Source organism: Mytilus edulis, chromosome 7, assembly GCF_963676685.1.
Source record: "Mytilus edulis chromosome 7, xbMytEdul2.2, whole genome shotgun sequence".
Taxonomy (NCBI): Eukaryota; Metazoa; Mollusca; class Bivalvia; order Mytilida; family Mytilidae; genus Mytilus; species Mytilus edulis.
This window is the reverse complement of record NC_092350.1, coordinates 21,745,467-21,758,389: the sequence shown is the minus strand read 5'-3', so window position 1 is coordinate 21,758,389 and position 12,923 is coordinate 21,745,467. Positions and strand designations below refer to the sequence as shown.

Below are 12,923 nucleotides of genomic sequence, written 5' to 3'. Positions count from 1 at the left end.
TATAAAAGTCACAACTGAAACTAAAGCACTAAACATACCAAAATTTACTAGATTATGATCATTTAATTCATGAACTCAATTAAGTTAGTGTAATATCAAATGAATGGTCTGGTAACGTATCATCAAATGGTTGTGGGGATGCTGGTGCTGGTGGTGCTTCTATTACTGCTGGAACCTGAACGAAAAACATATCTATAAAAGTTGTGAAACAAAATATGAAAGTATTTGTGAACAAAAATTATAAAAAAAATGTCAAATATATATAATTCAAAATAAATAAATTCACATTAATATTTGTAACATTGTTTGATAATTGGCAATCACGTAAACTAATTAAAGGATTAACACCTCCGAAATTTGTATACTTTGCATTAAATAGAGACATGCGCCCCGACAATGATTGGATTAATATGATTTATGATGGTTTTTTTTTTCATAGGTAATCAAATTCAGATTCAAATTCTTTAACTTTGAGCCTTACGGCTCATCAGAATAATCAAGTACATGTACAGTGTTTACATTTGGCATATTACAAACAATTTGCATAATCTTTTGTTGGTTTTTTTTTCTGTATCATGTATTATTTGTAACATTATTATGTTGATTTACATGTATGTATGCCTTCAACCCATATGGGTAAAAATGTGCATTTATATTCAATAAACATAATAAATAATAGGTGACGTCATTTAGTCTCTGATGGAGAGTTGTCTCATCATCGGATTCATACCGCAATCATACCACATCTTCTTTTTTATATCTTTTAATTAATATCTTTTTTGGTCCATTTATTGGACAAAATTAATTTGTAATGCAAATATAATTTAATATTGAATTAATTCTTTTTTTAAAACCAAAATTAAAGTACAAAAAAATGTATCTATAAAATATGACCGAAAGTATGAACTATGATTCAAATGAAAAAAATATATTACTAAAAAATTTGTAAATACCTGTATTGCAAAGCTGTGTTACTTTTATAAATCAAGGCCGGTACATCAAAAAGACTTGGGTGATGTGTTTTTATAGTGATCTCAAATTGTATTTCCTTTTGAATTTCTTGACAAAAGCATAATTAATACTTGTGTTCATCAAATAATTGACAATCTTCTTAAATTTAAAACTTAATCATTACTTGATTACCTTGTTTTATATTTTAAAACTAATCTTATAGTTATAATTTTGACAGAAATTAGTCTCCCATTCAGATAACAGTCATTCATATTTGTTCATTTTGTTCTGTTTGTTATACGGCAGATATTAAAAAATCATTTATATATAGAAAACAATATGATATTTTAATATTTTATTAGATTAAACACATTCCTATGATGCGTAAACAAATGATATAACCAAATTAAACATGATAAATAATGTTAAAACAGTATAGTTTATTAAAAAAAAGTTATAATAACCATCTATAAGTATCAAAATTATTCATATATAACATCTAAAGAAAAGAAAAAAACATGGACGATACGTCTTTACAAAGTATGGCCGTTTTTGTACTATGGCCGTTTCATCTTTTCGGGGTATGGCCGTTACGTCCTGCATCGGTTACATCAGGTTTTCACAGTTGTCTTAGATAAATAAGAATATGAGTGGTTTTCTAAATCACCGATTCAAGTAACATTATTTCCACAAAGGTTGAAAGTAAGAGTTGTCTTCCTTTAATATATATATATAATCACCTATTTAGTACAAATTAATTACAAGAAGAAGTGATTTAATTTTATTGTAGCTTTAAATATAGAATACTAATGATCCAGGGACTAATTATGTTTCTAAAAATATCAATATAAAAACATCTGTGTTCATAGGATGACCATATAAACATAGTCTTCAAACTTTGACAGAATTTCATGATTTAGTGAGATGACATCATCTTTCTAGCGGAAAGTAAAGTTAGAGGATAATACTAGTACTGTTTCATCACTTCATTAGAAGTTCCTGTATGAATTCAGGCAACCTCATGTGAATAAAGGAACAAGTCGGGTACAGTTGATTTCCATGAGAATGCCTGTTGTTTGTCAGTTAATTGAAAAAAACACGTCATTCATCAAAATGAAAGCATCAAAATAGTTTATCATATACAACTTCCATTTGTTACTAAAACAGTTTTCTCAAAATTAATATAATATAAAATGCGTGTAACTTCAACTTATTATCATTTAGTAATATAAAAGAATTAAAACCAAATTTGAATACACAAAAGAAGCATCATTTAAATTCAGTCATAACCATATATTAAATATAGAGATTTCAATTAGAATCTCTAATGATTTTTTTTCTGTGAACATATAGTGTTCATGAGTAGGGCGAGTTGGCAGACCTTTAAAATTTCTATCATTTATCATCATGATTTCACCTTTTTTTATCATGTTTATAAGTGGGGCGAGTTGGCATGATAAAATTTAGATCTACAGGATCTTAATAATCCTTTTTCATGAGTTTTTTTGTAAGAAAGTTGGGCGACTTGGAAAAGAAGAGTTGGTTACAAAGAGTGTGATATGGCAATGGGGCAAATTGTCTAGACTACGAAACAAGTTTTTTAAAAGCTAATATTTGGTATGGGAAAATAATCAACTAAGGCAGCAACCATTTGATTTTCTGGGGGGGGGGGGGGGGGGGGGGGCTATGGTTTTTTTTGGAAAAAAAAGTTTGTTTTTTGGAGAAAAAAATTTAATTGTTTTTGATTCTGAGAAAAAAAAAATGTTTGTTTCACCCTCAGCTGCCACTGTATGTTATGCTAAAATTGAAAGAAAAAAATTGTTTTCGACTTGTCGCGAAAAAAATAGATTGTTTTTCGCCATAGTCGAAAAAAAAAATTTGTCCAGAAAAAAAAACCATAGCCCCCCCCCCAGAAAATCAAATGGTTGCTGCCTAACAAATAACAACTTCCGGTGAATAGAAATACTTATTTCTTGAAGAAAGTTTTTGCCATTTTGCCAAATTTTACCATAATTCTAGATATTTCATAAGTTTGCTATGTTGGTCTTCAATGTACTGAATACACATGAATGACAACTCATACTTCTCATTGGGTTCCTGTTTTATACAATTTTTTTTTTATATTTACAACACACTGTAAAAGTTTCTTTGAGAAAGCGCAGGTGGGATTTTTTTTATTTTCATTTATGTTCTAAAAGAAATGCACTACGAAATAATTGTGTTCTCGGACCAACTGATATCCCTATCCAAATGAATTGATCGTCAACAAAAAAGGGAGGTTCAACCTCCGGAATCCCCCCTCCCCTAGATCCGCCACTGACCAGAGACTTAATGTGTACAAACCTGACGTAAAATTATGTACTATTGAATAATATATAATATATTGAATATCACATTACCTCCAAAACTCAATAACTGTTACAGTACATTTCACATGTTTCAATAATCAAAAAAAAAACTCCGGAATCCCCCCCTCCCCTAGATCCGCCACTGACCAGAGACTTAATGTGTACAAACCTGACGTAAAATTATGTACTATTGAATAATAAATAATATCACATTACCTCCAAAACTCAATAACTGTTACAGTACATTTCACATGTTTCAATAATCCAAAAACGATGTTTTATGTAAGAAGTTCCCGCGCAAATGTCATGTGTTACCGAAATGGGAAACACACAAAAGAATTGTAGGTGCATGTTGTCATATGCATTCCGATTAATTTACACAGTTCAATAAAATATGTATGTTAACATTATCTATATTGGTTTTGAATTTAGTTACTAGATCAGAAAAATGATTTGTTTCTCGCAGACAACACAAAATAATATACATATTAACTCGACACTCTAAACATCCCTACGACAAAATGGGACGACCAAACAGATTTCCTAATTTTGATAAAGGTGAAATATGTAGAATAAGAATTGTGCACTCTGGAATAAGATCATAAATAAAGCCCTATATAAAGTGTAAACCAAAAAAAAATAATGTATGAAATCATTGTTTATTACATCTGCTTGCATAATAATATTGAAGTTGAAACTAACAACGATCACGTGTATCCTGTCAACCCCTGAAAAACATAATATTGTCTTTTTGACTACTTCTGCAAACTGTGGTCTGGTAAAATGATATATTGTTGTAGTGTATGTTAACAATATTTATGATGTAAACAACTGTTCAAAGACTCTTGTCTTTTAACATGTTCAAAGCATTAAATATCTTAATCCTCACAAAACTATGGGCTAGCCAAACTATGATGAGAAATGCATCTGAAATGTCAAAAGTACTGACAGAAAGATTGATATTGATGTTTTTTTTAATCAGTCAGGGGACTTACTAAAATGAGTAATTTTTTAAATCGCTTATACAAGTAACATTATTTCCATAAAGGTTGGAAGTAAGAATTGTCTTTCTTTAATAATCACTATTTTAGTAGTACAAATTAATCACTTGAAGAATTTCAGGTAATGACCTTGTACTGAATCTAGGGTAATGACATAAAAATCACTTGTTTAAGTATCATACCTCAATTTCCTTCTCAAAAATCACTTCTTGAAGTATCATTATTTTAATACCCCCTACTAATTTCAACACCCCCGAAAAGTGAAATTTTTATCTTGAATAGTAGAATTTTATAACATAATCTGAAAGATGAAAACCTTGAACTTCACAGGAAAAATACTCCCACTGCTGGGAAAAATCTGTGAAAAAAGTATCAGTTCATTTTGTAAAGCCATTATTAACACATTTTTTCAACTAAAATAGAATTTGCAGCTAAATGATAGCATTAAAGGCATAAACCTTGCTATTAAAAGAAGCTAAAAGGACATTTTTTTCAATTTTACTAATGAAAAGATATTATTTAAACCTATGTGTTTAAAATTTTGGTAAAACTACAAAATCACAATTTGAAACAAAACTTTGAATTTGCTACTTACATTACAGACTTAAATTTTATGCCTTTTTACATGAAAGTTTACAGTTTTATGACTTTTATCATGGGAAATTTTGTTTTTTTAGACCTTTTTCATGGGCAGTTTAAAATTTTTATAATTTTATCAGTCTTCATGTAAAGCAAAATTATATCCGGGTGAAATTTGATCTGGTAGAAAAAATGTCACAGTAGTTGTTGTTATTTTTTTATCTGGAGGAAAATATTTCACTATGATATTTTTTCCTTTGCTGTGAAATTCTATCTTGGTAGTTAAACTATTGAATAGTTATTAAAAAAAATCAATCTTTACAAATACTATGAAACAAGAATGTGTCCCTAGTAAATGGATACCCTATCCGCACTCATTTTCTATGTTCAATGGACCGTGAAAATGGGGGAAAATCTCTTATTTGGCCTGAAAATTAGAAAGATCATATCATAGGGAATATGTTTACTAAGTTTCAAGTTGATTGGACTTCAACTTCAAAAATAAACTACCTCGACCAAAAACTTTAACCTGAAGCAGGAGGAACAGACGGATGACAGACGAACCAATGGACGGACGGACACACAGACCAGAAAACATAATGCCCATAAATGGGGCATAAAAATAATATTGTATTTGAATTACAGCTAACAAAAATTGGTAAAAAAAAGATTATTATAATGGGAAATAATTTCACAAATTATCATTGAAAATAATATCCTAAAATATTCAAGTAAATATCATTCTTTTAAAAAGACAATTATCATGAAACATATGAAAGAAAAGCAGAAGTAATTTCAAAGATCATAATTGTGAAATAATATCATGATTAATTTAATATATACAAAATAAAGTTAGTGAAGTCAAATGCAGGTAAAAGTGAGTTGTTTTCAGTTGTCAGTACAAATATAAAGAGTAAAGGTAGAAATATAGTTGCATTACTACCATAAACATTAATGGAAGAATTTGAGTATGATGATATTTTTAACTATAGCATCATATAGTTTTGTCTGGGGACAAACATAATTTTAGATGTAGTTGTTTATTATATGGAAATCAGATGAATCATAGCATAACAATATATTGGAACAAAAGCAATTTCAACAACTGGATAGTATTTACCTATGAAACATTTATAATTATGGTCAGATATATATTTATTGCATAGTAGTTAATGGAACTCTATTTCACAAGGATCTGTGAAATATGGAATGAAAAATATATACTGGTACATACTATCTGTATAACACAGGTAGATTTTCACTCCACTGCCACTGGATAAAATCTACCTATGAAATACCATGTCTGGAAAAAAATTACCGTGACAAATTATCCCCAGAATAATATATCACAGGGAAGAAATAAACCAAACATTTGAATCCACAATCCCGAAGCTCAATTTTAGCAAATTTTTAGTTGGATTATGATAGCTGGTAGAGAAGAATTTCACAAGCAGGACAGCAATTTTACAAGCCATGGCTATATATAGGACTTGTGGTTAAGTGTGTAGACTGTTTTATTTTAGCTTCTGGTAGTTAAGAAATAACAAAAGTAGTGTGACTTAAGAAATATTTGTGAAAGTGCTTGAATTTGGAAAGTTGTCAGTGCATAAAATAACCATTTGCCACCCTTCATAAATTCTGAACAATTAACTGAATCAGTGGTCTACAACACAATGCCCCTTGTTGCTGATTTATAAGTATTCTAATGAACCTTAGTCATGTTAGTTGTTCATTCGTTTAGGTATTGAAATAACAGTGTATAAATTTCCATTGCAGATAACAGTAAGAAAGTTATAAGGTGAAAGAAATGACAAATAAAAGAGAGCAAGATGATGATTTTCTTGATTTGTGTGAAGAGAATTCTTCTCCTCTAGCAGATCCTGGAGCTATCAATTTACCAAAAAGGAACTTAAATATATATGATGACAGTTCATCTCCATTACCAGACCCTATGACAAAAATTTCATCGGTGAAAAATGAGGATTTATGTATATCTTTATCAACATGTAGTGATCCTGATAACTCATCCTTAGAGGATTACAGTGACATTGAGATAGAGGACAGTATCAGAAGCATCTCGCCAAAGAAAAAAAGTGCAATAGTTGGAGAACGTTCAACTTTTGGTAAAAAGAATTGTAATGATGCTGCATCACCTCCTAGTGCAAGTGAGTTACAAACAAATAAGACATTATCCTCTAAATACGTGCAAGTGATTAGTGATGAGAGTGATGCAGAGAAGACTGAAAAAGGTCATGTTAAAAAAACAACATTTGAGCAGTCTATTTCTTGGGCGAAACAAAAGTCAATCAGTAAAAGTTTTGGTACAGGCAAGTCTGTTATCAGGAATAGGGTGAAGGAAATGTCACAATGGAATACCGAAGAAAATAAAACTAAATCAAAAACACTGATAAAAAGAAAACCTGTGCAAGATGATGGTGGAATTATAAATGATGTTTCTCCTTCAAAAAAATTAAAACCAACAGAAGATAAACCAAAGGATGAGATGGACAGTTTGGTGAATAATGTACAAAGAAATGATAATGATAGTGTTGGGAATAAACCACCAAAGGAAGTTGTTATCAAAGCTGCAATCCATTTGGTATGTTGGTAACTTTCAGTTCACAAAAACAGCTAGGGGCAATATAAAAATAAGAAGATGTGGTAAGATTGCCAATGAGACAACTCTCCACAAAGCATGACCAGAGACCAAATGGAGTAATAGCAAGCAACTACATGTATTTAAAAGTAAGGAGAGGTGGTATGATTGCCAATGACACAACTCTCCATCAGAGATCTAATCATTGCTAATTGTGTAATACTTGTAGTAAGCAACTATAAATCACTGTAGGGTCTTCAACAATGAGCAAAATTCATATTATAATTTTAAGCGATTGAAGGATTTAAAAACACTCCACAAGATATTTTTCTACCTAATAATGTTTAAGACCACCATATACATTATATATATATATATTATTCCCTTCATAAATTAATCTACATGGCTCTAATAGAATTTCTTATTCATGTTATTGTCTGTCTCAGATGTTAAACTATTTAAATTCATAGAACATGTAGAAGAAGTATATAAACATGATCAGGGATCTCCATGGATGAAAATTGAACGATGGAGGAACTTTCACCATTACAAACCGTGTCTACGCTGTACAGTGTAGCGCGATCGGAAGTATTTTATCCCTCCATACAAGGAATGGTGAACATGCTAATTCATTGCTTATTTAAATTATATTTATTTGAATTTTCATTATAGAATTAGAAGTATCAATATTTTCATTTATTGCCGTTTTTAACCATTCAAATGTCAAGTCTTCATGATCCCCCCTTAGTCTAGAATTACCAAATGCTGTCATGAAGGTCCCCATGTAGATTTCTTGTATTTTTGGTAATTGTTATAGGGGTTAAAAATCATATGGTGTGGAGCTTATTTTTCATGGACACTGTCAAATTCAGAACCCATTACCGGTATGGCTGATTTGCAGCAACAATAAAACGATTCGTACAGGTTATGTTAAAGGTTAAAGAGATTTGTAAAGCAAACGTTGACAAATAAAAAGGTTTTTAATGACTTTATCTGGCAAATTGATGCTGTGCAACATGCATCTTTTGAGTCTGAATATAAACCGGAAACGCGGATGTATCAATTTTATTGTAATATACGAAATGAATTCGGAATTACGATACAATATTTCTTTGCAGGAAATATTTAAGTTTTTACTTTTAAACCTTTAAAGTAGTTCTAAATTATTGTTACAGCAGTACTCAAGTTATTTGCGATGAAATAATATTTACTGTTTTGCGTCTTATTTTGTACTTCTTAAAAAAGGGGGATGCTGATTGCGTAAGTCAAAATAAAGCATGTTTTCGACTTGTAACTGGATTATTAATTTATTTATTTAATCTAAATTATCATAATCATTTGCTGAAACTTAGTTGATTAATTTGACAAATGGATCGTCTATCCTCAGATAGTATTCTCCTGTCTAGTTTGTTGATCTACCTGTACAAGCTCAGGTACAAGTGATTAGCCATCTTAATCCGGATATCCCACAGGCGTTAGAACTGTATTGGATTATAACATAAAAAGCCTAAGGGTTATGCAATTACATGCATTTGATTATAATTGATAAAAAAAATGGCTTCGGGCTACAAAAAACGATAGAGTTTTGAACGATGGCGCAAGACAATTTAACGATGGCGCGAGTCATTTGACGATGGCGCAAGACATTTGAAGATGGCGGGGCGCCATCGTTAAACAGGCTATGGAGATCCCTGCATGATAAACATGATTAAGGGAAGATTCTTTTTTTTATACGACCGCAAAAATTTAAATTTTTTGGTCGTATATTGCTATCACGTTGGCGTCGTCGTCGTCGTCGTAGTCGTCCAAATACTTTTAGTTTTCGCACTCTAACTTTAGTAGAAGTGAATAGAAATCAATGAAATTTTAACACAAGGTTTATGACCACAAAAGGAAGGTTGGGATTGATTTTGAGAGTTTTGGTCCCAACATTTTAGGAATTAGGGGCCAAAAAGGGCCCAAATAAGCATTTTCTTGGTTTTCGCACTATAACTTTAGTTTAAGTGAATAGAAATCTATGAAATTTTGTCACAAGGTTTATGACCACAAAAGGAAGGTTGGGATTGATTTTGGGAGTTTTGGTTCCAACAGTTTAGGAATTAAGGGCCAAAAAAGGGTCCAAATAAGCATTATTCTTGGTTTTCGCACAATAACTTTAGTATAAGTAAATAGAAATCAATGAAATTTTAACACAAGGATTATGACCACAAAAGGAAGGTTGGGATTGATTTTTGGAGTTGAGGTCACAACAGTTTATGAATTAGGGGCCAAAAAGGGGCCCAAATAAGCATTATTTTTGGTTTTTGCACCATAACTTTAGTATAAGTAAATAGAAATCTATGAAATTTAAACACAAGGTTTATGACCATAAAAGGAAGGTTGGGTTTGATTTTGGGAGTTTTGGTCCCAACAGTTTAGGAATAAGGGGTCCAAAGGGTCTAAAATTGAACTTGTGTGATTTCATCAAAAATTGAATAATTGGGGTTCTTTGACATGTTTGATATGCCGAATCTAACTATGTATGTAGATTCTTAATTTTTGGTCCCGTTTTCAAATTGGTCTACATTAAGGTCCAAAGGGTCCAAAATTAAACTTAGTTTGATTTTAACAAAAAATGAATCCTTGGGGTTCTTTGATATGCTGAATTTAAAAATGTACTTAGATTTTTAATTATTGGCCTAGTTTTCAAGTTGGTCCAAATGGGGGTCCAAAATTAAACTTTGTTTGATTTCATCAAAAATTGAATAAATGGGTTCTTTGATATGCCAAATCGAACTGTGTTTGTAGATTCCTAATTTTTGGTCCAGTTTTCAAATTGGTCTACATTAATTTCCAAAGGGTCCAAAATTAAACTAAGTTTGATTTTAACAAAAATTAAATTCTTGGGCTTATTTGATATGCTTTATCTAAATATGTACTTTGATTTTTGATTATGGGCCCAGTTTTCAAGTTGGTCCAAATCAGGATTCCATATCAAGTATTGTACAATAGCAAGAAATTTTCAATTGCACAGTATTGCACAATAGCAAGAAATTTTCAATTGCACAGTATTGCACAATAGCAAGAAATATCTAATTGCACAATATTGTGCAATAGCAATTAATTTTCAATTGGAGTAATCTTTCTTTGTATAGAATAGTAGTTGATAATATATGTTGGAAATTTGCCAGACATGACTATGATGTCATTTTCTATTTTTATTTGCCAATAACTTTATGTAAATAACTTCATTGGAAATTTGCCAATATAAAATGTTGCTGATGAAGTTTTTTTTATTGTTTTATACAATAAACAATGTATATTCACTTTTACTACCAACCAATCCTTACCATTGAGTGATAACAAGCACTTTATTTTACATTTTAATATTTTATGATGTATTTAAAAGAGTAGTTATTGTTGCAAACTCCATTAGAAATTTGAATTGATATCAGTTTTGGAAAAAGGGAAACGGGGATGTGAAAAAAAGGGGGGGGGGGTAAATTTTTCTCATTTCAGATTTCATAAATAAAAAGAAAATTTCTTCAAACATTTTTTTGAGAGGATTAATATTCAACAGCATAGTGAATTGCTCAAAGGCAAAAAAAAAACTTTAAGTTCATTAGACCATTCTGTGTCAGAAACCTATGCTGTGTCAACTATTTAATTTAAGATTTAAAAAGTTTGAAGAAGAAATCTTTAATTGATTTGTAAAATCTTGACATTTGTTTTGTGTGAAAAAAAACCATGTAATGTCAAAAATTTGATCACAATCCAAATTCAGAGCTCTATCACGCTTGAATGTTTTGTCCATACTTGCCCCAACTGTTCAGGGTTCGACCTCTGCGGTCGTATAAAGCTGCGCCCTGCGGAGCACCTGGTTAGAATATTGTGATTATTCAAACATAAATACAAAATTTAAGACTTACAAATATACTTATATACATCAAGAACATCAGGTAGATAACAAAAAGACTAAGTAAAATCACAAAAATACTGAACTAAGAGGAAAATCAATTTGGAAAGTCCATAATCACATGGCAAAATCAAATAAAAAAAACCGCATCAAAAACGAAAGAACTGTCATATTCCTGACTTGATACAGGCATTTTCAAATGTAGAAAATGGATAATATTATAATGAGCTCATATATAGTTCATGTTAATTTCAGAAAGAAATGTTTCCAGATTTAGGTGCTGGTCAAATTGGTGATAAAATAAAGGCAGTGATTAAGATTAATGGTACAATGTCAGAACAGGAACTTATAGAAAGAGTGGTAGAAGGCATATGTGGTAACTATGGGAATGCCACAAGTGAAGATATACAGATAGCAATAGCTAACCCTAAGATAAAGATTTCTCAGAATACACAATATAAACCTGTACACAAGGCCAAAAACCAGCTGTCTAACAGTTCTAAAGGAAAAGCTTTACTAAAAAGAGTAAGGAGGTTTACTTTTCAGTGAATTTATTGGTGTTTGAAGGATTTTGAATATCAAACAAATTGTTTTTGGATGCTTATTAAATATTTTTTGAAGGGGTTTATCTAAATATGAAAAACAGAAAAATTTCCTTAACAAACATGTAAATAAATAACCAATAACATATGAACATGAATTTTCCATGCATCATTAAAACACACTGTCAATTTGATTCTTTGATTTCTATATTTTATGTCCAATAGCATTTAGAAAATAAGTGTACATGGTGTATTGATTAATGATTATTGTTTGGTTTGTCCAGTAACAAATATTTCATGAACAGTCTAAATGAAATCATATGATAAACAAGGTCAAACAAATAACCGATTGACAAACATTTTTTTCAAAACTTAAAAAAAATTGGCACCATGTATCAATGATTAGAAATAATTGATAGCCGTGAGAGTACATGTAATAATGTTATAGATATAGAGTAGATAAGCTAGAATGATAAAAACATATATAAATTTCAGGTAGTTCATAATACAGATGACACTGATATCATGGATATTGATATGGATTTTGGTGTAGAACAACCATCATATGATGGCAAGTACAAATTTATCTTATATTATCAGGGCAGATACATTTAAAACCAAATTAGGATTTTTTGGATTTGAAAATAGTGTTTTGTATCTCAAATCATTTCTCAAATGTATGTTTTAAATTTAGATTAAAAAAAAATATATGCAGTGGGGGCACAGCACTTTTATTACATTGGTTGTAAAGAATGACATTGATTTCCAAGTGAAATAAAAACTAATAATTTCACATGTGAAATAAGTATAGATTATAACATGACCTCTTCCATATTGGCCCTGGTATCATCCCGAGACTCCCATGGGTCGTGGGATGATACCAGGGCCAATATGGAAAAGACATGTTATAATCTATTTATCACATATTTAAGTTCTGCAGAAAAGAAAAAAATAACTATTTAATCAAACAATAACAGGTAAAATCTTAAAATTTATTACAAAAGTGTTATC

The 12,923-nt window shown here is 30.4% G+C and overlaps 1 protein-coding gene across 2 annotated transcripts in view; it reads left to right on the top strand.

Moving 5' to 3' along the window:
• Positions 1–12,923, top strand: part of LOC139481034 (uncharacterized) — a 46,514-nt gene that overhangs the window by 1,980 nt on the left and 31,611 nt on the right. For both annotated transcript variants that reach the window (XM_071264067.1, XM_071264068.1), the window contains exons 2-4: positions 6,656–7,478; positions 11,626–11,895; positions 12,408–12,483. In XM_071264067.1, coding sequence (XP_071120168.1) covers positions 6,687–7,478; positions 11,626–11,895; positions 12,408–12,483 — 1,138 coding nt within the window. In that variant the 5' untranslated portion in view covers positions 6,656–6,686. The remainder of the gene's footprint in view (positions 1–6,655; positions 7,479–11,625; positions 11,896–12,407; positions 12,484–12,923) is intronic.